Below are 25,931 nucleotides of genomic sequence, written 5' to 3'. Positions count from 1 at the left end.
CATATGGGATAAGTCCCATGATGACACGTGGCACTCACACACATAAACTAGTACTAGATCACCTAGTACTACACACTAACACTTCACACCAACACACTCTTTGACTATGATATCTCCAACAGTGATGTGGAATTGATGGAGCATAAAGAGCAGAACACGTTCGAGAATATCCACTTACAGCTATGTAATGATACACGCCTCTTTTTTGGGGTACAATCACACAAGCTTTAACTGCTTTTATTGTTGTCTTCCATTTATTCTATTAGTTTTAACTTGTAATATACTTTCTTGCATCTTCCTTCCCTTTGTATCTCGTGTTGGTTATCAAGAAAGAAATCAGGTAGGGACCTGATAAACAATGTAAGCATAACGGTCTTTTTCCTGAAGCCATTGCTTGGACATGAAGTTCAGTGTAGAACACTTCGTGTTATAGAGAGAGGGTTGCTATAATTAAATGAGGCATGCATCGGCTGCTCCATCAGCCCGGAAGCTTCACCATCAGCTGCAAACATCAGTCCGGAAGCCTCACCATAAGCAGCCGTACAGACGTACAATCAGTCGTACAATCGTACAAACTACCATACGATTGATCGTTCGCTCGTACGATTGACCGTACGACTTGCCGTACGCATCTGCCCGTACAACGTCGTGCAGCCACACTGTCCCACCGTACACTCCTTCCTGACTGTCCGTACAGCACCATACCATTACTGTGCTACCACCTCGTTTCTACTATGCCACCGTACGGGTCTACTATACAATAGCCCATTAATCTACCGTACTTCCGTATTGTACCCTCCACAGACGAAATACTGCTGACTTCGCCTCTACTCCAGCCCACGACTTGCACCATGCAGATTTCGGATCTCTAAACCCTAAAAGTTGATTTTTGCAATATCTGCTCAGATCTTCCAAAGTTTTTAGGGCTTTTATGATTTAAAGGCTCTTGAGTGTTGCAAGAACACACTCCTGCAAGAAACTTTGAAAAGCCCCAAAAGTTTCCAAACCCTAATTTTCGAATTTTAGGGCATTTCTGTTTTTTGCATGCCCTAAGATGTATTGAAGTCTCCTGCATGTAGACATTTGGGGATTTCTCAAAAATCATGTAATTTCATTACTATCTTGTACATTCATTTGGGCATTTTGCCTCCTTTGGGCATAATTACTCAAATTTGAAAAAAAAATTTCACATTCGGTGCCTCTCCGATCAGCACATTGAGAGTCATGACATGATCTCCCTTCGTAGCTGCTCCTATGGACTTCATTGACACATCATTCGAGGGCATCCTCGCTTGGTTCTTCATCAACATATCTCTTCGCATCAGGATGCGCACACTCTTGTGCGGTAGCTACTTCAGGATCATGGGTTCTCTGCCCTTGTGATGCATAAAATGAATGAAAATATTTCTATGTTTGAGTTAAACGTTCTCTGCCTTGAGTATGGTTTGCCCTTGCCGGTCGCAAGCTGACTGAGAAGTCACTATCACACGGGAGGTGTTGGATAAATGGACTTGCTCTTTGCAGTATTGCGGTGGAGGGGGGATCGGTCTACTCTTGCGTGTTGGGTCTCACACCTCTTTGCTCTGAAGGGGGGTGTTGGAGATATCATAGTCAAAGAGTGTGTTGGTGTGAAGTGTTAGTGTGTAGTACTAGGTGATCTAGTACTAGTTTATGTGTGTGAGTCTTGTGTGAGTGCCACGTGTCATCATAAGACTTATCCCATATGCACTGGTGCTAGAGTGTGAGTGAGTAGCCTACATAAGGCTTGTACTTCACTTGTCTTGATACACTTGATGAATGAATGAAAGCCTTCATTATGTCTTCATTTGAGTATTACTTCCTCACTCCCTAGCCTCTCTCTCTCTCTCTCTCTCTCTCTCTCTCTCTCTCTCTCTCTCAGACAGACACCATGTTTCTAACAATCACAAAGCCATGTTTTGTTAGTAGGCGGAGGGATTAGGACTAAGGTAGCCAAATTGTAAGGCTTGGTATAGAGTTTTCCGCACTCACTTTTCCTTACAGATCAGCTATTTGCAACATAGGAGGGACTAGAGGAGTTGCAGGGTAGGATAGCTCAGTTCCACTTCTACTCGCATCAAACTTTCAAACAAATGCTCCAAAGCACTAGGACTAAGAGATATTCTTCAGATAGCCTACGTAGACTTAGAAATGATGCAAGAGTATTACAATCAAACCCCTGTCATCTCATGGAGATTACATCTAGCTTCTTTTCTATTCGCTATATTGCAGATCCAATGATAGATGATATAGCTAGTGCAAGGGAGGAGGTTTGGGATCATGTTCCACAAGTCAGCTAAGACAAGTATGTGTCAAATGCTAAATTGATCTCTCATTATAGATGTATTGCAAGAGCTTCCAATGGATAGATGCCGGCTTGTTTCCTCTTTTCTTCAGGACCTTGTGGGATATCATGAGACCACACCTTCTGGTTCTTTCTCAAGGCTCTCCACCTTGGACCTTTAGGCAACCCCATGTGTGCTAGTCTTATTCACAAGACAGTTCTTACGAATTGGAGACCCCTTACATTTTCTTGGGACTACCTACAAGATCCTGGCTAAGACTTGGGCTTTGCACCTTAGACCCCTTCTTCCAAACATCGTCAGAGACACTTAGACAAGCCTTGTGCAGGATCGTTGCATCTTGGACAATGTGTTCACTTTTTGGGAGGCCACACACTGGGCACAGACAAGTCAACAGGATATTGCAGTCTTACTTCTCGATTTTGAGATGGTAAAAGAAAGAGTTGACTAGAGTTTCCTCGAGGGAACCATGAGGAGACTTGGTTTTAGTGGTAGATGGATCTCATGGATATCCTCCTTATACTCACAATCGTCCAATAGGATTGTGTTATGTGGAGCACAAGGCCCTGCATTCCAACTACCCAAGTCCGTTAGACAAGGATGCCCCTTGCTCATATCTTGTCCTTTTTGTAGCTGACGCTATGTTCAAGACAATCAGATAGGCCTTGATGCATCTTGGACATTGTGTTCACGTTTTGAGAGGCCACACATTGAGCACAGGCGAGTACTTTTCGATTTTGAGATGGCAAAAGACAGAGTTGACTAGAGTTTCCTAGAGGGAGCCATGAGGAGACTTGGTTTCAGTGATAGATGGATCTCATGGGTATCCTCCTTATACTGAAAGTTGGCCAATAGGATGGGCCCTGCAGTCCAGCTACCCAAATCAGTTAGACAAGGATGCCCCTTGCTCCATATCTTTTCCTTTTTGCAGCTGAGTACAAAAGGAAAAGATATGGAGGCTATGGGCTACTTCTTGCAGGCTACCAAGTCATAGGATGTCTACAGACTGCTTGGTCATTGGATCCGTCCCATACTACAGTTGCAGCTAAGCCCAAGTGGAGGCTTTGGATATTTATGGGGAGGCCCCTTGCTGAGTTGGACTGGGACCAAGGGAAGTGATCTTGGCCATCTTCCACTCCAAATTCTCCTGGTCCATTCTTTTACTATTCCACGAGGATTTAAAAGATTCAGCAGAGAGCCACAAATCATCAACCCACATCTTTTCAGTGCTGGTAGGCACATAAAATTTCAGAGTATCATATGTTGAGTTTTTGGTCTCATTTTGGGGGTTCAAGAGGGCCAAGATAGTCTCATAATTTCTTTGGCTATTTATTCATAGAGGTATTCCAATTGGCTCTTGGCTTCAACAGATGGGCAAGCCTCCTTATGTATGAGATGCCTGCTTGCAGAGGAATCAAGCAAGCATCATATGTGGAATTGTTCCATTGCCAGGGTGGTTTGACAGGCCTTTTCATATTATTTCATACATCACCTCTGAGTCCTCCACTCTAATGTGGGGAGGACCTCTTTGGGAAAGAGGCTTTGGTGGATTTGCTCTATATGAGTCAAAAGCAGGTAGGTGACCATGCCTTCACCATACAGAGGTGTTATGGACACGACCCTTCAAATCTGAGCACCATGGAGCCTCAGGATTTATTCTTCCCATCCCACTGGCTTCTTCACAGGCGGGGGCTCGGCTTGGAAGGTGGTTTCCAGCAATACATTATGGCAGATATGATGTCGAGATGTGCTCAGGTTATTGGTGGACACGCATCTACTGCTGATATACTGGCTTACATTTGAACTGATCTCATTCTTACTATCCGGAGTCGATGGAAGAGATGCACTAGGATCTCTGTAGCCACTCCAGAGAGATTAATAGCATTCATGGGGACCTAGGATTGTTCTTGTTTGTTACTCCATTAAGAGTGATGAGGCATCAAAGACCAGCCCCCTAGTCCTTTATTCATATTGTAGAGGCCTGCGATAGAGTTCGCACTCTCCCACCTTTGGTTTATTTTGTTTATATTGAAATAAATTACTTCTTGCTGCTTAAAAAATCCAGTTAACGAGAATTCTAAGTTATATTAGGCTTATAGAAGAAGTTCCAACTTCCTTATTCATGGATAACAGAGCTCTATGCTAAAGATCCTGTAATTCATGCTTGACCAAGAACATTCAGATGCAACCCCACTTTATACATGAAAAGATTTTAGCAATGAAATAGACCCATTACATTGTCAGACAGAAGATCAAATGGCAAATATCCCAACTAAATCTCTTGCCAAAATTAAGCAAGAGAAGATTTCAAACATGATGGATTGCTTATCGAGAAGGTTCAACAAGAGGGAGTGTTAGAAAAATTAATGATGGACTATGGATTTAGTTTACTGAACCACCCTTGGGGTCATTTGATGGTTCGGATTATTAAAGGTTACAAAAGAGTTATAGTTAGAACTTAGGTCCTAGAAGTACCATGCCATAGCATTGTGTCATTGGTGGTGGTTACAGAATTTTAAGGCATCCACCATGGATGGAGGGAAGGGTGCCACATTAGCCTAGCCTAGGTGGCATTACCATGTATTGCATAGGCATGCAGCACTCACCACACTCTCTAGGGAAGCCAACCAATATTGGTATTGCATCCATGCTCCTGCATTCGGATTGGGCTTGCTGTATTGATACCACATATGAGAGGGCTAAGGCCGTAGCTTCTATGTGAAACCACTCCCTGGCTTTACTCCCACACCTCCCCACCTCGTCAGATAAGGCTTTGGATTGCAGCTCAGTTGCTGCATTTTCCATGTGTGTACTCTCCATCTTCAGGAGAGCTTGTCAGCACTGATAAGTATTTTCACACTGCAGCAATTCAGTGTATGCATATTTTGATTCCACCAGTCTATGTCTGTGCTGGGCATCACAGTCTAGTGAACCTCCACCCTGTTCTCTTTCATGCATTTGATGCAAGCTCATGATCTATTCAAATGACATCAACCCAAGAGCCCATGTATTTAACATCTTGGACATTTTGATCGGCTGCTCATTTTATCATGAGAGTGACCACAATTTGGGAGCTAGCCATAATTAGAAGTCTGATGCTCTCTGTTGATTTTATCAAGTAATAGGTAATAATTTTCCAACACACGTTCATAAGTACGCTCATTTGAAATGCCATGTATGAGCCATTTAAACGTGCTACTTCTACAAAGCAGGAAGGCTCCTAGGGAATTCATTCTGTAGTGATGAGGATGGCTCTCACCATTCTAGTATACGAAATATTCTGCAAAACTAGGTAACATTAACTCAAAACCTAGAGGAATTTGCTGGACCCAGTTGTGTCAGAAATTCGGCAGATCCCTTGCCAGTATTACTCCTCTCAGCTTGATCATGCAAAGAATTTTGTATATGTCTTAAGGCCTTCTACGATATTGTTTACACTCTAGCTTTAGTTTAGACCACCATGCGTCTCTGATTTAGAGAGTATTCAGTGTGCTCATGGCAGCCAAAAATTGGAGAGATCAGATACATGTACGTGAGATCATGCCACCAATTCATTGGAGCTCACAAAAACTTGGACACCAATGGGACACATGCATCTAGAACCTCAGAGAAACCAAAAAGAGTCTAGGTTTTTCAAGGTGTCAAACCCTTCACTGTCTTAAAGTTTGGTATTTTTTGTGTGTTTATTGAACATCGAGAAAGATGTATTTACCAATCTACCTATTATAGGTTTGAAAACTTTCTGCAATATGTTCCTGTCACTAAACAACAGAAAACAAAATTCTTCCCAACCTACCCCCACCTTTAATATATTATTATCAACCAAACAAAATTTATGGCATTAAACAGCACTCCCTCCAGGCCTTCCCAGCACTGCATTCTTAATAATCACCTTTCCGTGACTCACCAAGCCAGCCATCAACACATCATCAATACCCATCAAATCATAGTCAATTCAATGTTTCTTACCTGTGCTTTCTGCAAAGGCGAAACACGACAACATACGACAGCTTTGCACATCATAGATAGTTTCAGCAAGGTTCCACGGAGCTGAGGATCAAGAGCATACATAAGACACCTTCCATCAATTATCAAAGCCAGGTCTAAACCTGTTCGCATCCGCTCACTCTCTAAGGCTTGTTGTAAGGATTCACTCAGCTTATATGCAACTGTCTCCTCAATCATCTGAGCAGTCTCTATTGGATCACCCTGGAAGAGAAAAAACAAGGATCAATGTACAGGATTTACTTTGCAAAGAACAACTATCACCATCACACACACTTTTTTTTTTTAGTGAAATCTTTATATTTCTGTGTGGGAAACCTCAAAAGAGGTAAAAACCCACCAATAAGTACAAGGAAAAAATTTACAAGTAAAACCTCAGAGCAAAAGTCATGAGGTAGCCAAGTAAAAAGTTACATATCAAGCTGGAGGAGGATCAAACACAGCATCCTCCAGCTTCAAATTGTTGCTCTGTAAAAACTGATGCAGTGATGAAACCACACCATCAATAAAAACAAGCTGTTTTTTGCCCTTGTGATTCTTCTTGATATAGGCTGGTACCCGAAATTTTTGAATCAGAGGGTCAAAAACCTGTTGTAACATGGGATGAAAAGATTCCAGTAAAAAAGGAACTTCTGCATCCCGGACAGAAGAAAACTCTGGCACAGGCATCAAAGGCAGAGAAGCTAAATCAACATTTGTATCTTCCGATGAAAAAGCTGCATCTGATAAAGCAGGATTTAGCATTTGAGCTTCATTCTGAGGATCAACCTGAGTAAGAGCAGGGGCAGCATCCTGAGAGAGAGCATGCATATCATCCTGTAAAATCCCCTCTGCAAGGGGTACAACCATATCCTAAGTAGAAGGAAACTGATGGTGCTCAACAAGGGTGCAATCCTGAGCTTCTTCAGCAAGAGGAAGATGTGCCTGTGATTTATCAACCTTCCTCCAGTAGTGCTTCAGAGCAGTAGAAGTCTTCTCCAAAGAAGCCATAGCAGAAACCGGAGGAGAAGGGAGAGTAACCTTGACAGCTGAAGAAGGGGCAGGAGGAATGGGCCTGGATGTAGAAGGGCAATCACGTGCAAAATGACCAACCTGTCGGCACCGATAACATGCAGTGGGAAAGATGCAAAATGCAGCCTGATGCGCATCGGATGGGCAAATCCCAAATCAAGATCCAGAGTAGATGGCACGAGCTGCGTCATATCCCACAAAATGCAAAGGCGAACATCACGGGAGGCTTGCAAGAACTCCTGTCTCGGAACATGAAGAGGCCTTCCCAAAAAAGCTGCAAGCGTTGGAAGATGTTGAAGAAGAGGCACAAGCAGCGCTTTGAGAGTAATCCAAACCGGACAGTGAGTCAGAAGGGTAGCAGAAGAGTAATCCATCACACACACACACGCGCGCGCATGCGTGCCCACACACACACATGCACACACAGATGTAGATGTAGATATATGTGTATATATCTATGTAAGCATATATATGTATGTATTATGTAGATTAATTTATTTATATTTATATGTGTTGTGTATGTATACATATACACACATAGACAGACAAACGTGTACATGTACGTGCACGTCCATGCACACGTGTGTGTACATACGATGCCTGGAGGGTTTTCTTACAAAACGTTCGACTAATTCTCTCTCAACAGGATGGACATATGCTGGAATTCCTTTTTACAGATATAGAGTTGAAAGTGGCATTATCCAAGTTAGGACGCTCTAAATCTCCAAGTTGGGATGGCTTAACGATTGAATTTTTTGCTGAATTTTGGGATCAGCTGAGCCTTGTCCTCTTGTTGATTCCAAATAAGCCCCTCTCTCAATTTTTATTTGATTACCAAGATGATGCACAAGCTGAGTAGGCACAACAATTTCCCCAGGCCATAAAATATGATGCCAATCTTCACATGTAGTGGAGTTTTGGAAAGCCATCTATAGCCTAGTTGCCAAACCATATGAAGATAAATCATGCATGAGGCACGAAAGATCCCTCTCAACACACACACACACACACACAGAGTCACAGGGACGTGAAAAGTGATGTAAAGTTTATTGTAACTCAACCTAGGGTTAACCGTGGTTAAGTCTAGTAATGGTTTGGCCATGAGGGGTTAGCTAGAGGAAGTGCAAACTTCCCAGAAGTCCCTACGTTGGCAATTCCTAAGTGCACCCACTAGGTCCTAGGGGCAAGGCATAGGCATCCTAGAAGGGTTTTAAAGTTGGGCCCAAGGACAACCAACGTTGTCCTTGGTATGGTGGTTAGGACTTTAATGAAGGTCCAAGTGGCATGCATGCAAATGCATGTGCTTCCCCCAACCTACCATCTCTCTCTCCCTCACCCTTCTCGAGCATCCTTAGTTTGCAGAAGCTCTTGGAGCTGAATTCATTGTTTGTTCTTGCTCTCCCTGCCTATTTCTGCTGCTCTTGCACCTGCTTGCTACTGCTCTGCGCTTGCTCCAGCTCCTGTATACAACTCCAGGATGTACGGCCGTAGGCATGTCTCCCTAGGCGATTGTACAACTGTGAAAATTTGAGACATTCAATGGGGTGCAGGATAAACTTAAGGCCTTGACCTTTTTGCAGCAATTTGATGCAACCTACATAGGAGGGAATTTCACGGTCTCATCTAAAATACGCTGGGCTGCAAGTTTTCTAAAGGGGAATGCACTTCAGTGGTGGACCACCATGCTTAAGCAAAACACGACACCAAACACATGGGTAGGTTTCAAACAAGTGTTTTCAGCCACGTGGCTTACCACAACTTTTGAGGTGGATATCATGATTGCTTGGCATGAGCTGAATTCCAATAATTATCGTAATTTAGAGGAGTATAACAGCGAGTTTTGGGTGGCCTTGTTGCTTGTTAGGTCCTATCGGATTGTTCCTTTCGCTGAGCAGGTTGAGAAATATTGCTGCGGGCTGCCTAAGGAGTTGAGAGACTACTGCACGAAGACTAAAGTTTCCAATATGTCTCAGCTTATCAAGAATGCTAGCACACCATATGCTTTGGTGCAGGGGAGGACTTCTGGGTTCAAAAGTGGACAAAAGCAAGAATCTAAGAAGGATGACATAGACAAGAGATCTGAGTTTTGATTTTCCAAAATAGAAAAGAAGACTAATCATCAGAAGGCTGCGTTTGTTGCAGGGAGGCGAGAAAAAAGGCAGCTACGCATTTGAGTTTAGAGGAGCGAAAAACTCTCTATGAGGAAAAGAAATGTTTTAAATGCAAAGAACCAGGTCATGTGTCTCGGGATTGCCCAAAGTGGAATGAGGAGAAGGCTAATGCAAGCAAAGGTGATCAGAAGGGGAAGAAACAAAAGACCATGGCTGGTTTGATGCCTAATGCGATTAGTGAATAGTCCCAGGGTGAGGAAACTGAGTTATGCAGAGCTTGGGGTAAGGTTCGGGATCAAATGTCATGACAAGAGAAATGATTATTTAGTTAATTAATAGTCATTAGAACCTTATTATTGTTAGGCGCCAATTTGATGGTGCAGTTATATGTTTGTATTTATGATCGATCAAGCGGTGTAAATAGTACCGCCAAAACTATGTAACATTGGCTAATAATTAGTAATAAAGATGTGCACCACGTGTCTAGGTCCTAGGGGCAATAGGAAAGGGAAAGGGTGCATTAGAGTGCATTGAATGGTAGGTGCATGGGTCATAGGATAAGGGTAGGTGCAAATGGGAAGATGGAACTTGAGTGATCTCAAGGGACATTAATGAAAGGGTATCGCCCTTTCATTGTGAATCTCACGTAGCATTCTCTCTACCACATTGCATTCATCCGCCATCTCTCTCCCACCTTGCATGTAGGTCGAAATAGAAACAAGTACTCTCACAAGGGCACTCTTCCCCATTGGAGGGCCAATTGGCATTCAAATTCTGCATGCATTGCACACATTTGCATTCTCGAAAAGTTGGTTTTACACATCAAACAACCTTTATTTTCTTTGATCCAGGTGCAAAGGCCAACTTTATTTCTCCCGGGATGGCAGCAAGATTGGGCATTCGAGCCGAGGAGATGGGACCGAGCTGTGAAGCCGGTATGGCTAACCCGGAGTTCACCACTCTTGTCGCACCTATCATAGTGAAGTTGCGCTTGCAAATTCAGTCTTTCGTGGACAACGAAGACTTTTATATTATGCCACTTGCAAGTTGTGACGTTTTGTTGGTATGCCATGGATGCATTGCTGGGATGCGGTGATAGAAGCCAAGAAGAGAAAAATTACAGTTTCACGTAAGGGGAGACCCATGTAATAGATGCAAAAGTAAAAGGCAAGTCGGTCCCAATTGTAACAGCTTCTGCCATTAATTCTGTAAGGAAAAGTCATATTTCTACGTACATGGTTTTTGCTACCCCCTGTAAATGAAGAGCATATTGTTTCCCCTTTGGAAAAGCCAAGGGCTGTTTTTCTAACTGAATTTTCAGGTTGCTTTCCTAATGAGTTGCCTAGTGAGCTTCCACCAGAAAGGCCAGAGGACGAAGGGATTGACATCGTACCTAGCAGTAGTCCACCCAATAAACCACCTTATAGTGTTAGTGCGGTGCAACAGGAGGAGATCATGAGCCAGGTAAATGAACTTTTGGAGAAGAGGCTGATTCAGCCTAGTTCATTGCCTTATTGCTCTCCAGTTCTGTTGGTTCAAAAGAAGGATGGTTCCTAGCGTATGTGTATTGATTACTGCGCCTTGAATAAGATCACCATTAAGAATCGCTTCGCTATACCCAAGATAGATGACATTCTGAAAAGGTTGAAGGGGGGAGCTGTTTTCAGCCGCATTGACTTGAAGAGCGGGTATCATCAAGTTCGCCAACGCCCAGAGGATGTGCATAAGACGGCGTTCAAGACTTCTTTTGGGTTGTATGGGTTTTCGGACTCACTAATGCTCTTGCCACCTTCAATCGCATTGTTCACTTAGCTCAAGAAGCAGAGCTTATTCATAAACTCCAAAAAGAGTCAGTTGTTCATGTGGCTGATATTCATTTTTTGGGGCATATTGTTTCCAAGGATGGGGTTCGTATGGATCCAGCTAAAGTGGAAGCAATACGGAGTTGTCCACAACCAAAGAATTTGCACGAGGTTCATAGTTTCTTGGGTTTGTGTTTCTACTACCTGAAAAGACTTTCTCAAGTAAGGCAAAATCAGCACCGGATCTGTTGTAAGCTTGCGCTTCAACTCCTCAAAAGAGTCATTCTCCGCTTGTGTCCACTGGAAAGGTCTTTCCTTCTTGGAAAGTGCATGCATAGGGGCTGCAATTTCAGCGAAGTGACGGATAAAACGACTGTGCATGCGGATGCTTGTAGTAAAAATGGTATTGGAGCTGTCCTCACACAAGATAGGCATCTTGTAGCTTATGAGAGTTGCATTTTACTCCCAGCTGACTTACATTTACAGATTTATGAGAAGGAGATCTTGGCTGTACTTCATGCTTTATCCACTTGGAAACATTATTTATTGGGAGCTGATTTTATAGTACAGACGGATCATCAGTCTTTGTGCTACTTTCTGACACAATCTAAGCTGTCCGAGAAGCACATGAGATGGGCAAACTTCTTGTCAATGTTTCATTTTCATATTGTACATGTTGAAGGCAAGAAGAATGTGGTTGCAGATGCTTTGTCCAGGAAGCCACAAGTTTCAGCTGTGACAATTGCTTATCACAATGAGTTGGATGTAATGAAGGATTACTATGTTGAGGATGAGCAATTTGCTGAAATATATGACCAGTTTAATAATGGACAGAGGCACGAGCATTATGTGCTTAAGGATGGGTTTATGATGATGCATGGCAAGCTGTATGTAACTAAGCAACTAAGGCAGAAGGTCATGAGCGAATGTCATGATCCACCATATGCAAGACATCGAGGTATTGATGCTACAGTTAAGGCGGTGGAGCATTTCTTTTATTAGCCTACGCTGCGTCGTGATGTTGAGGAGTATCTTCGCACATGCATAACCTGTCAGAAAGTGAAGTATGATCGTAGGAAGACTCCTGGACTGTTACATCCTTTGCCCATACCCGATGGACCATGGGAGAGCATAGCCATAGATTTTATTTTTGATTTGCCGAGGACACCTACAAGTAATGATGGGATATGGACGATCATTGATCGCTTCAACAAGCAAGCGCACTTCATTCCTATACGCAGAAGAAAATTGGGACAGATCATATGACTAAGTTATTTATGCAGAATATCTTCAAGTATCATGGTATGCCAAAGTCCATTGTGAGTGATAGAGAACCACGCATGACCAGCTTGTCTTGGCGGGGGCTTTTTAAGAATAGCACTACTCTCCTATTTTCTTCTGCTTTTCATCCACAGACGGATGGGCAATCGGAGGAGGCTAATTCCACAGCTCTAGATTTGCTGAAATGCTATGTTTCGGAGCACCAGTCACAATGGGAGAAGTTTTTACCATTGGCGGAGCATGCATACAATAACACGGTACATTCTTCCATAGGTAAAGCTCCATTTGAGATAGTGGAAGGCCGACATAAGATTCCACCCATCTTGCAGACGAAAGATAAAATTTTTTAGGCTGGTAAGTATGTGGAGAGCTTGGACATAGCTTATCAAAAAGTGAAACAAGCATTGCAGAAGGCGCATGAGAAGTAGAAGCGTGGCATTGTCATCAAGGAAGGTGATTATGTCTTGCTGCGTTTTCAGAAAGCAAAGCTGAAAAGTACACGGGGTCATACTCGGCTATTCCCTAAGCTAAGTATGAGGTACTATGGGCCTTTCAAGGTAACTCAATAAATTAATGATGTAGCATTTCGCTTACAGTTACCTGACCACTGGAAGATTCACAATGCTTTCCATGTGAGTCTCCTTAAGCCTTTTCAAGGTGATGTGCCTACGGATTTGCCTTTAGTGATTGCGTTTGGGTTTCTTTCCTCACGAAGAAAGGTTGATTTATGCTGTCGGGCAATGGCCAGAGAGGCTATAGATTGAGGCAACCTGTTTGGGAGTGCTTTGTCGATTGATTGTGCACCAAAGTTTGGCTGTTGAGGGCTTTGTCTTGCAGCTGTTCAGCCGTGTCTAGCTGGTTGGGAGCTTGGTTGTGCAATTGCAGGTGTGGCACAGACAGTGGATGCTTTTGGGGTCTCTGTTGCATGCTTTGGTTGGCTGAGGACGGAGGGTTGTCTAGTAATTGGATGTCATTTCACCGTTTGAAGTTGAGCAGGGAATTACAGGGTGGGCTAGACGGGTAGTCTGTGGGCGTTGGTTTGCCTGTGGTGCAGCTTCCCAGAGACCTTTGTAATCAACCGCTTGGCTTCAAATGAATGTTAAATAAATACCGCAAGGGGCGCCAACATTTGGGGCCAATCGGTGTCCTTGTTTCTGAGTAGGAGCGCTCTAGCTCCCCTGTGATTTAATCTGTGGTGCATATTTATTTGTCAAATTACTGTGTATGCTGTAATTAGGTGGATCCTACCACCCTTTACGTTGTTGAGGCTGGTTTCAGCTTGGCCAGGGTATAGGCAAGAGAACTGAGCTCGCCCCTCTACCATGGACAGCGGGTATTTAGTTCTTGTCTTCCATTTGATTGTTATTTCTTATTTTGTAGTTATCTGCAATGCATTTCTTGTGTTTGGAGTCCTTCCTGGTCCCCACAGGCTTAAACAAGCACTGAGAAGCAAAGGGTGTGCCTAGGGAAAGGCCAGAGGGCCAGTGTGTTGCATGAGAAAGCCTTGAGGCTGCTTTGAGCACAGTTTGCTAGTGGTTTGGATGCTTGGATGCCTTTCAGTTGGGTCAAGTCAGAAGTGGATGCCTAAGATGCCTAAGATGCCTAAGTGGATTCAAGTGGTGCACTCTTGAATAGATGCCCAAAAGATAATCAGAGGATTTGTAGAGAGGAACGGTACAGGGGTGAGGCCCTTGCGTAAAGCATTTCCATTCAGAAGCATTAAATCAATACCAAAAGAGGCACCAAGGCATTTGGGGCCAGTGGGTGTATTGTGTACTATTTTTCACTACGCACGGGCATTCTAGCCTCCCATCGTTGTTATTGAAGTTTATTTCTAAGTATTGTTAAGCGGTTGAAGTGATTGAAGCTTGCATTGTGGCTGTTTATGAGGTTTATGACTGAATAGATGAGGATTACTGCCCTTTAGTTTCTTGAAGGCCGGTTACACACACACACACACACACACACACACACACATATATATATCGATTTCAGTATAGCCTTGAGGCTCCATCCATTCCCCTCGCCTCCATCCTATCAAAGAGGATCTCCTTTAGCTCCACATATACAAGACTTGGTTAGCACCTACTAAAATTTTGGTTAAATTCATGTTCTATAGAAATCACTGCTTACGGATCTCATAAGAGAATTTACCAAACCACTGGGCTACACCCAGATTCATCGCTTACATGCATTGAGGATCTTGATTGGACAATTTCGGGTATCTTCATACACGCTCCATGTTGAGATAGGACGAGCAGAGGGCATCCCGCGTGAGGGATGGAACCATACTTTATGTGGGACCGAGACAAAGGATCACTCTGCATGCAGATGCTTTGTTTATTATGAGACCCATTGTCTATTCAGTAGCAGTTTTGACCACCCAAAGAGTTCCTCGCACATCCTAACCAGCTAAGTGTGGCCACTTTCCTTCTTGAGCAAAGAAGTAGAGATCCGTTGATATGAGCATAGAGGAGAGCACAGGAGGGACCGACAAATCCCAGTCAAAGTTTTTCTCCAGTGCACAACTCGACAGAACCGTCACTCACATGAGGATCGCAGACATATCGTCTCTGTTTGACGTGGGGAGACAGACCACTAAAGTGATGGTAGCACTTGCAAGTTGCTAGACATCGGGCTACCTCATAGAGACTAGGAGGAGGAAGGGATATGGTTAGACCGAGCATCGGCAGCGATCCATCCCTGATTTATTTTCTCGACGCCAACACTCACTAGATCCACAGCCATTGTCAGATGAGCTCCTCTTGTCTCTCCTCAGTCGTCCGCTGGAGTTGGTTTCATAGACAGCATACATAGGTCCACTAGCTCAAAGGGATTGGTAGATCACCAAGAGCTCCCCAACATTGTTCCCCCTTATGGGTTTCTCTCGCAGCAGCAACAGCGCGAAGTATTTGTTTTTCCCTTCACAAACATTAGTCTTGGGTATGGGTGCCCACTTAGTGGCCCACCCCTTAACTTTTTTTGTATTTGGTTTTTTGCAGTCCCCCCCTCCCTCCCCCCCTCTCTCTCTCTCTCTCTCTCCAAATAGATAGATAGATAGATAGGACACAGCAACTAATCAATGTTGTGCAAGTGTTCTTACCCTATCCTCCACTTCTCGGATTGCTTTTGTGTCTGAACTGAGTATGAACTGTTTCATCCCATTGTTAATTAGACTGCAAGCTGCGAAACCAAGATCATTAGCTACCTTCACACACAGAAGGCATATAATCTATATATACCTTTGTAAGACTAGAATAAGTCCAATCATACAAATTTAGAATTTTTGTTGTTCTAAAGATCAAAAATCTACAAAGAAAATAAAAGAGAAAATGAAAGAGAAGAAAAAAGAGGTAAACAAAACCTTTTATGAAAAGCAAAAGGAAGACATACTTAGCAAGCAAAGCAACACTTATGTCGTCATCAGTGCCCAAGCATAATCTAGATGGAAAACAGACAAAAAGGTATATATATAGATCCATACATAAAGACACAAACAAAAGGATCTCTCTCTCTCTCTCTCTCTCTCTCTCTCTCTCTCCATACATACATACATACATATAGATAGATATATAGATAGATAGTATGCATCCATGCATAGTTGCTCTCTCTCTCTCTCTCTCTCTCTCTCTCTGCGCTAAAACCAGCTCTGATATCATCACTCACTTCAATAAAACCTGCTTGGTCTTGATACTGAAGATAGAGAATCTGGAAGCCACGAATGTGGCCCTACTAGCTGAAAAATCACAGGTAGACAAGGCCTTAGCTGAAGTGAAATGGCAGGGTGGAACGTTACAGGAAGAAAAAGGGAAAAATAGCCTGGGAAGCAGAAAAGATTAGCCTCAAGGACAAAATGCAAGCTATGTCCACTGAAATACAGCAACTCAAGGACGCCAAGGGGACACCAAAGGGAGGGTGCAAGATCATTGAGGAAAATGAGAAGCTCAAGAAAGAAATGGCAGATCTACAAGCAACAATGAAAGGAAAGCATGCTGAGATCACACAGCAAATCACAAAAGGAGAAGCTGATATTCTACCATGGAAAGAGGACCATATGGAAAGAGGTCGTGAAAAAGGGCACAGTAGCACCCAAAAAGGATCTTATCTCTCAAACTTTGGAGGAAGAAAAGAGGCGGAACAACAAGGCATTAAATATGCTGGTTAGAGCCCTACCAATTGGTGATACCCCCATGGCAGATGTTGCAGCCCTTTTTACCAAGAAGGGGATCAAACTCACCTGTGAAGCAGCGTGGAGAGTGGGTAAGGCAGAGGCACCTACAAGACCCATGGTAGTGTAAATACAGACAGATCCACCCTCATGAGCATGAAGGCAACACTGGAGGGCACCAAGATTTTCTTGGATGATGATCTCACGCCCTTACAGCAAGAGCGTAGGAGGGAGGGGATGGTGCGGGTAATGGCAGCAATGGAAGCAGGGAGAAGGGCCACCTACAGGCATGATAAGTGATTATTTGGGAGAGAGCAGACAGAGAAGAGAAGGAAGTGTTGGTGAACTGAAAAGAAAGAGTAGAGTGGACACAAACTCAGAATATTTGCATTATGGAATGAAGAAGAGTGAGGTCCTTAAGTAGGCACCTCATACATGCTCACTGACATCACTGATGACTTCAGAGCTCCACAATCTGCTCCTAGATTCTCTCAATCATCCTATGTGGCTCTCCACCACCTAACTGTGCTTGTGGGCACCTAACTGTGCCTCTAGCACTCACACATAGAAACCAAGGTGTGCCTGAGGCATACACCTTGAGATATCCCATCAAACCCCCCCTCAAGGGAATGCCTCAGGCTATGTCAAGGATACATCTAGTCTCATAGTTTCTCATGCCATCTCATGGTGGTCAAGGATAAATCTATGGCTAGGTTCTCATGCTAGCAAGGGTTCCCATGGGTGTAAGGTAAACAAAAGGGATACAAAAAGACCTTCCAATGGTTATCTCCCCTGCATGTACATGCACACAATGTCTGTAGGAGGTACCATGGAGCAAAACATACACATGGCCTACATCATAAGGTGACCAGAGGTGTTTACAAAACACACAAAACACAAGAGTTTATTTCATTCATTTTGGAGGACTTTCCAGGCTGAGTACCTTGACATAAAAATAGAGATCTGGAGCATACATAGAGATGATTTAAAATGCATAATCTTCAAAGGATGCCTCATCTTGTGGAGACTCATCAACTGAAAGTAGATTTGCATTTTCTGTCTTTGCTTTGGCTCTGCAAAACTTCTCATGATGGTTGTTCTTGCCACAGTGCTTGCATGGATTAATTTTGAAGCAGTCCTTTGAAAGGTGATTTGTCTTTCCACAGTGATTGCAAGGGGTAAACTTGCCTTTCTGGATTTTTACAGCATAAACAGTGTCATTGCCTTTCCTCAGCTCCATATGCCTTTCTTCTTCTTGGAGAGCAGAGATAATACCTTCAAGATTAGGATTAGGAAGATTTTTCAAAGTGGTAACTATGTGATCATAATCTTCAGGCATACTCTTAAGTAACACTGCCATAGCATCATCTGGAGTAATAGGAGAGTTGATAGAAGCTAGTTGAGTCTCATAAGACTCCGCATGTAGTTGACATGAGCTGCCAAAGTAGTACCACTAACCATCTTCAATTCAAAGAAAGAGATTTTAAGTGATAATTTAGAGATATGAGAGCTAGCACCAAAAATCATGTCAAGCTTCTGCCAAGCTTCTGAAGGAGACTCTAAGTCAGAGATGTGGTGAATATAATCATCTCCTAAAGCAAGAGCAATGATACCATATGCTTTCTCCTCTCTAGCAGGATCCCTTGCCGGGCATGTCGGAGTTGAGGATTCTCCAGCATTGGAGGCTGTAGAAGAAGCGGTTGGAGTCGGTTTGACAAGTCCCCAGAGGTTCTCCCTCATCAATGCAAATTTCACCTTCATCTGCCATGTGTGGAAGCCCTTTCCATTGAACTTCTCTAGATTCAATAGGGTAGCCATGAGAGGGTCTAACCCAGATATTGGGCAGTGTCTTTCTCTCTTACAAGGCAAAAAATAACTGAAAGGCTTCCAAAATATAAGCACTTGATGTAGCAAAGACTAGTGACCAATATTCAAACAATGATGCTTCTTCTTACATGCTTCATAGAGGTGGCTAAAATGAATATTTTCCAATCAAAACCAGGTCTAGCAATTCAAAGCAAAACTGAAGCCACACTTGTACTAATGTTATTGAAAGTTTCAAAAAACCAGAAATGCTAGAATAGCATCTTATGTAGCATCTTCTTCAAAAACTTGTCAAAACCAAAAGACTGAACTTGGAGGGCTTGTAGCTTATTCTTCAGAGCAAAGGAAAAGGGGGTTTCTGAGGCAAAAGAGAGCTGATATACCACAAAAGGTCCTCTGGGAAGAGAAGGCGCAAAAACGCGTCAGAACTCCATAGCTTGCCCCTTCAAAGTCGACTGGTTTTTCACTGATTTCTCCTTGAATATGCAGCCATTGCTGCTCAGATTTCAGCACAGGATAGCCCAAGGCATGGAGAATCTACCCCTGAAAGGAATTAGAGGAAGATGAAGTGTGCTGAGAGAAAACGCAGAAGAAAAAGTCGACGGACTTCGTGTAATGGCGACGAAACGAGCGCGGCTTTCTCTGATTCCTTTCAGCCAGGGGTTCGCCCCTTCGAGGTGGATCTCCAACAGGAAGGACGTGGGAAATGGTTGAGAACCGGAGGAGAATAAGCTTAAGCAAACTTTGGGAAGAAGAGGAAGAGATGGTGAAGAAGAAGATGATGATGTGGCAGAAATGGGCTCAAGGGGGATCAAAGGGCTCTGATACCATGTTGGTGAACTGAAAAGAAAGAGTAGAGTGGACACAAACTCAGAATATTTGCATTATGGAATGAAGAAGAGTGAGGTCCTTAAGTAGGCACCTCATACATGCTCACTGACATCACTGATGACTTCAGAGCTCCACAATCATCTCCTCAATCTGCTCCTAGATTCTCTCAATCATCCTATGTGGCTCTCCACCACCTAACTGTGCTTGTGGGCACCTAACTGTGCCTCTAGCACTCACACATAGAAACCAAGGTGTGCCTGAGGCATACACCTTGAGATATCCCATCACGAAGATGGGGAGTTATGCTGGTATCGGAACCTTGCAATGAGTGCACAAAGGGGGTTGAATATGGCAGTGTTGAATTGCAATGGCAGCCTTTGGTCCGATCCAAGGGGGTTCTTGGAGACATACACCAACATAGACATGATCTTCTACACCCAGACACATGAGAGCCCAGAGAGAGGACTGCCCACAATGACAGAATATACATGGGCTGTGAATCAGCCCATAGGATGGAGACTGCACTGTTAGAAACATGGGGTGTGTGTGTGTGTGTGTTAGAAACATGGGGTGCAAGGCTCTCGGGGCGTGGCTGTCCTTTTCAGATCACACCTAAGACCACTCATATCTATAGTACAAAGAGAGGAGCATGCACTGTTAGAAACATCGGGTGTGTAAGTGTGTTGGGGGGGGGGGGGGTTCCGCCAGGGATGCCCTCTCAGTGCTTTACTGTATGCCATTGCTACTCATCCTATGCTGCAATATATTGATCATCTTGCGGCTACAGGATCACTTCATGGCTTGGAATTGGATGCTAATCGCAGCATGGTTGCTCAAGCTTATGCTGATGATTCTTTCTTTACCCCGAAGAATACGCCCCATGATCTTGGTGCCTTGATGCAGGCCCTCTCTGTTTATGGTTTAGCAGGCCCTCTCTGTTTATGGTTTGGCAGCTGGTCTTCATGTTAATTTTCAGAAGTCTCCTTTTGCATTCCAAAGACTGGCATAGTCTATTATGGCCCGGGGATATCATTCCACCCACTCAGTTTATTCGTCATCTTGGTTACCCTTTGGGGTGGGAACTCACTCGCCGACAACAAACTGATTGGGTTTTGGCTAAGCTTCGGAAAAAGCTTGAGTATTGGAAAGGGGGAAAATGTTGCTACAATTTCTGCAAGGTGACCAGCCTTGGGCTCTTATGATTAGGACTCTGGTCACTCATATCAATATTTCTGCGTTTGGTCATTGGCAACTCAATCAATGCGATTTCTTTTTTGGCTGCACTAATGGTACTTTGCCTGGCTGCCCTTTTGTCTCCCGCTTGCTTCTTGACTAGAAGCATGTTCTTTCTCATCTGGAATGGAATGGACGGCAATCTTTGCTTGGGAATTCTTTGAGAGCTGAAAGCATTCACAAGTCGAAAGTCTTTCAGCCTCCCTTGGCTTTACAGGAACCTCGACGTTCCTACTTTGTCTCATTTAAAGGCATCACCTCGATTGCTGATGTTATAGATGATGTTGATACAGTGCTGCCCTTTTCTCTAGCAGCCACTACATATGGATTGGGCTCTCATTATCGTCCTTTGTGGCGACAAATTACTTCTATGCTTTCGCCTTTTGTTTCGATTCCTCCTTTGAAACTCCAAGACCGACTGGAAGATTGGACTTTGACTTCTCCAGGGTCCTCTTCTCGTCCTTTGAGGCTATCTCAAATTCCTGTACCTGCATTGTATAAAATCCTTTTGCCTCAACCTTGGGTTTCAGAGAGAGGTGATTCTGTTTGGCGAATGCATCGCCCAGCCAAGTGGTGGAGGAAAAGATTATAGCAACTTTGGGCCTATAAAGTAACGCTTCGGCAACAGGTTCTCTTTTGGCAAGTTTTTTTGGGAGTGTTTCCATCTGGACAGCTATTAGCTCATCGACACATTGCTCCTGCACTTTGCCACAGATGTTCTGCTTCTTCGGAGACTGTGCCTCACTTGTTTTGGCATTGTCCGTGCTCTCGTGAGTTTTTTTATTTGCTTCGACAGCGCCTGCGAGCGAGACTCCCATCTGTTCCGTTTGGGAAGTTCTTCTGGCTATTTGGGTTTCATCCATCCAGACCAGAGTTTCATCTTTTCTTCGTTTGGGTTCGCTACTTGGCACTATGGCCTTTTTGGACATATATGAATTGTAAAGTCTTTGGTGATCCTACTTTCTCTCTGTTTGGCTTTTTTAGGTGTTCTCTGCAACAATCTTTCATTGATTGCTTGCAGACCCGTTGCATAGATCATGAGGTCTTTTTGGCATATACTGAAATTTTCAATTGATGTAATTGTAGCACCTTGTTTTATGGTTGCTACTCACATAATATAATCAATCAAAGATTTCACCCAAAAAAATATGTATGTGTGTGTGTGTGAGAGAGAGAGAGGGGTGTGTGTGTGTGTGTGTGTGTGTGTGTGTGTGTGTGGATGAGAGGTGTGTGAGAGAGGAGTGGAGACGCCTTGCAAATAAGCTCCAAAGCCCCCCGCAACCAGCCCGTGAACATCAGCAACCTGCTGCACTGCATCAACGCCCTGAAATCGGCCTTTTGGAGCAGTAATCAGCCGCCGTACAGCCTGTCAGACCTCCGTACAGCTTCCGTACAGCTGTACGGCCTGTACGGACCATTTCGTCTCTTGCAGTCTGCTGCTCCAACATCATATCTGGTTTCTGGACTGTTTTTCACGCAGGGTTTTGCCTCCGGACTACAGCTGCGCACTGATCTTGAAGGCCTTCGCTTCCGTTTCTCCCCTCTTCAGTCTCTGGGTCTGCTACACCTTTCCCATCGCCAAAATCTTCCATTTTCCTCTGAAATATAGTTCATCTGGGGTTTTTTACTGGTTTTTTCTCTCTTCTTCCTCTACAAAACTGTTTTCTATCCTAACTCGACCTCTACATCCCTCTTTCCCTTCTTTCTCTTTACATGTATACTCTTTCTCTCTTCTCTGTGGGTTTCCTGTGGGCTTTTTTTGGGACTGGTTTCTCTCCTCCAATACCACTTTACAGGTACCTCCTTTCTAAGTTCCACTTTTTACAAAGCTATGGCTGAATATTCCTATGAAAAGACATTTCAAAAGGAACGTTCGGTTCACTGCAAGAAGCAAAAGCAGGCTGAGGGTCAGCATGACCCGGTACATGATACTCTTGAGACTCAACTGGTCTATGATGTCATGCATGAAGGATTTGCAGACACAAGGAAAGAGTGGAAAGACTCGATTCCATCAGTTGGCCTCATGGTGGAGGTTGATGAAATTGTGGATCCTGTCAGAGAATATGCCAAAAATGCAGTCGTTTTATTTTTTCTAGGCCGGATGCCACCTGCTGCAAAGATAGGCAACTGGTTGACTCGCACACTGGCTGGCTCGTTTGTTCGCAAAGTGCACTATGCAGCCAAGGGTTTTTTTGAGGTTATTATGGTGGATGAGCTACACAGACAAATGCTTTTGGAACATTCGCCTCTTTTTTTTGGGCAACAAATGGTGCATGTATTGCCATGGTCTCCCACAAGGGATTACAGGCTTTAATCCGACACAGACGCCCGGTCTGGGTTGAAGTTGTAGACTTCCCACAATGCATGGCATCACTCTTGCCTAAAATTGCAGCTTCTTTAGGCAAAGTGGTCTGCCCACCACGGCCTAATGGCAACTCAAATTGATTTTGCATTCTTTGGGATACTGATAATCCCACACCTGACTCTTATTCAGTCACGGTGAATAATGTGGACATGGGAAGTGCCTTTTACAAACTGAAATGGGGACTATTTGCAGGGGCTTGTTTTGACTGCAAAAAATTTGGACACATGGCTTCACAGTGTCCAATGAATCAGCATAAAATGCCTCCTACTACTTTGCCGGTTCAAATGCCCACTAAAGATGCTCCTACTACTATTGCAAATAAAAACAAAGGTAGTAGACAGTTTGCTGGAATTCAGGATAAAGGCAAATCTCGAGTGGTTTCAAATGGGAATGTTTCTTCACATTCACCTCCTGTTATTCAACCTTCGGCAAAAGGACAGAAACCTCCAACCGATGGATGGCAAAGTCCAAGAAAAGTTATTTCTACTAGAAGACTTCCCTACCCTCGCACTTGGAATGGTGCGTCTTCTAGTGGAAACACCCCAGAGGTAAATACAGAAATTGGGATCACATGGGCTGCAGTGACAGCTAGCAAAACACTCTTCCCTGAAGAAGAGGTTGCTGCTCTGTTGTCTACTCCTCAGGTGGATATTTCTTCTCAGGGGAGAAGCATTGACCCTGAGATAGAAATGCAGGGCTCACATCATGAAATTTGCTGTTGTACATAGTTGTTATATTGCTATAAATATCTGTAAATATGACTGCTCATATCAAATGCTTTACACTCAATGTCCAGGGGATGTGTGACAATAGGAAATGGAAAACAGTGTGGCTGTACATCAATAGATTTCAGCCTGACATAGTGGCATTACAAGAACACAACCAACATGTCTATGCCGGAAAGACAGGACACTACTGTAACTATGACATTTTCTATGCTGGAGAGCAATCTTTCTCAAGGGTGGTCATTTTGATCAAACATGAGCTTCAACCCGTTATTGCCCTAAATGACAACAAAGGCAGATGGCTTGTTCTTCAATGTATTATTCGAGGAGAGGTGTTTGAATTTGCTTCTGTATATGCACCTCAATCCTCTAGAGAAAGAACTGAAATTTGGGATGCCATGCAACAATATCCATGGAGATATCATGCCTTTATAGGTGGGGATTTCAATAATGCTCCTCAACAGGGTGACAATACCTCCAGACATACTCATATGTTAATCCCTGAAAGGCATGCATGGTCTCAATTACTGATACATCTGGATTTGGTGGACCTTTGGAAGGAATTGCAACCTTTGTCACCTGGATACACATTCCAACATAATGCTCTTTCTTCTTATCAGGCACGTCTGGATCGATGGTATAGTGTAGCTCCGCAACAAAATGGGGATTTTACATGCAAAATGTGGATTGACTATGCCTTTGTGCATTCTCATCATGCACCTCTATGGTTGCGGTTATCCTTTCATGCTATGCCAGATGATAGATTGCCACAAAGGCGACATCTGATCGTGAACAATAGCTACTTGCAACATGATGCTTTCAAGGCCATGGTTACTGAAGCATCTCATTCTCTGTCTTCTCGCAGCCATATTCATATTGATGATGCCTGGGATTCTTTTGTTTCCAAAATGCAAGTTGTAATAAGAAAATGCAAGTTGTAATAAGAGGTTATGGCAAGTCCTACATGAAGACTCTGAGGGAAAGTATTGCTCAGACTAAACTCACTTGCCAGGATCTCACTGAACTCAGCCATCTTCGTTCGTTGCCCCTGCATGAGCAAACAACACTATGCCAGGCCAGACATTGTCTTAAACTCAATGATCACAGAAAACTGGCTAAATGGGAGACTAAAGCCAAACAAAGAGCCTTTACAGATAAAGGCTGCTCTTCCAAAGAATTTTTCAAAAGCGTGCATCAGAGGAGATTAAAAACAGAAATTTGTAGGGTGCTTATGCCTGATGGATCATGGACCACCTCGCGGTCACAGCTTGCTTCTGTTTGTGTGCATCATTTCTCTCAACAATTTGGTTCTACAGTTCCTCCCTCACAGCAAGCTTTGATTGCAAGAAATTTACTGTTGCAGCATGTTTCTCCCATTATTTCCACTACTCAAGCTTTGGAATTGGAGGAACCTTTTACTGAGAGAGAACTGTCAGATGCAATCAAATCTTGCGGCAGATGGAAATCTCCAGGATGGGATGGTCTTACAGTTGAGTTTTTTCTAGAATATTGGCCTCTTTTGAAGCATACATTGCTACATATGGTGAATGCTGCATGGCAAAATCAGAAAATGCCAGACACATGGAAAAGAGGTCATGTTAAACTCCTTCCAAAAAAACAAATTTGTGAATCTTTGGCAGACTGGAGACCTATCACCCTTATGCCAATCATTTACAAAGTCACTACAAAAATGATTGTCGATCGGCTAAAAGGGTTTTTACATGATGGATTGCATCCTGCTCAATATGGTTTTGTCCCGCGTAGGCATATCACAGATAACATTGCTAATGCCTATGTTGGAATTGAATATGCCAAATACACGCAGCAGGATGTTTTATTATTGCAAGTTGATATTGCCAAAGCCTTTGATACTGTTAAGTGGGATTTTATTTCATCGACTATGCAGGCATTGGGATTTGGCACAAAAATGCAGCAAGTCATCACTTGGTTATATCAAGATAGTCAAGCTGCCTGCATACTTTCAGGGGATATTTCTACATCCTGGACTCTTGGTTATTCTGTTAGGCAAGGATGTCCCCTAAGTGCTTTACTTTTTGCCATAGCCACTCATCCAATGCTTCAATATCTGGACCACCTTTTGGATACTGACCAATTGCATGGTTTGGAGATTGCTGGCAGTCGCAGCATGATCGCTCAGGCATATGCTGATGATTCATTCTTTACTCCAAAAAATACTCGAAGTGATCTGTCCATGATTATGCAAGCTCTTTCTACATATGGATTGGCTGCTGGT

At 43.5% G+C, this 25,931-nt stretch overlaps 1 protein-coding gene across 1 annotated transcript in view; it reads right to left on the bottom strand.

Moving 5' to 3' along the window:
* The window catches only part of ALA3 (aminophospholipid ATPase 3), a 121,427-nt gene that overhangs the window by 4,678 nt on the left and 90,818 nt on the right, over window positions 1-25,931 (bottom strand). The window contains exons 21-22 of the mRNA XM_087400971.1: window positions 15,635-15,714; window positions 6,291-6,530 (exon numbers count right to left, since the gene is read on the bottom strand). Of these exons, the coding sequence (XP_087257097.1) occupies window positions 6,291-6,530; window positions 15,635-15,714 (320 nt within the window). The remainder of the gene's footprint in view (window positions 1-6,290; window positions 6,531-15,634; window positions 15,715-25,931) is intronic.

This window comes from Dipteris shenzhenensis, chromosome 3, assembly GCF_047967505.1.
Source record: "Dipteris shenzhenensis isolate YYH24624 ecotype China chromosome 3, Dip_SZ_1.0, whole genome shotgun sequence".
Classification (NCBI taxonomy): Eukaryota; Viridiplantae; Streptophyta; class Polypodiopsida; order Gleicheniales; family Dipteridaceae; genus Dipteris; species Dipteris shenzhenensis.
This window is presented reverse-complemented; position numbering and strand designations above follow the sequence as displayed.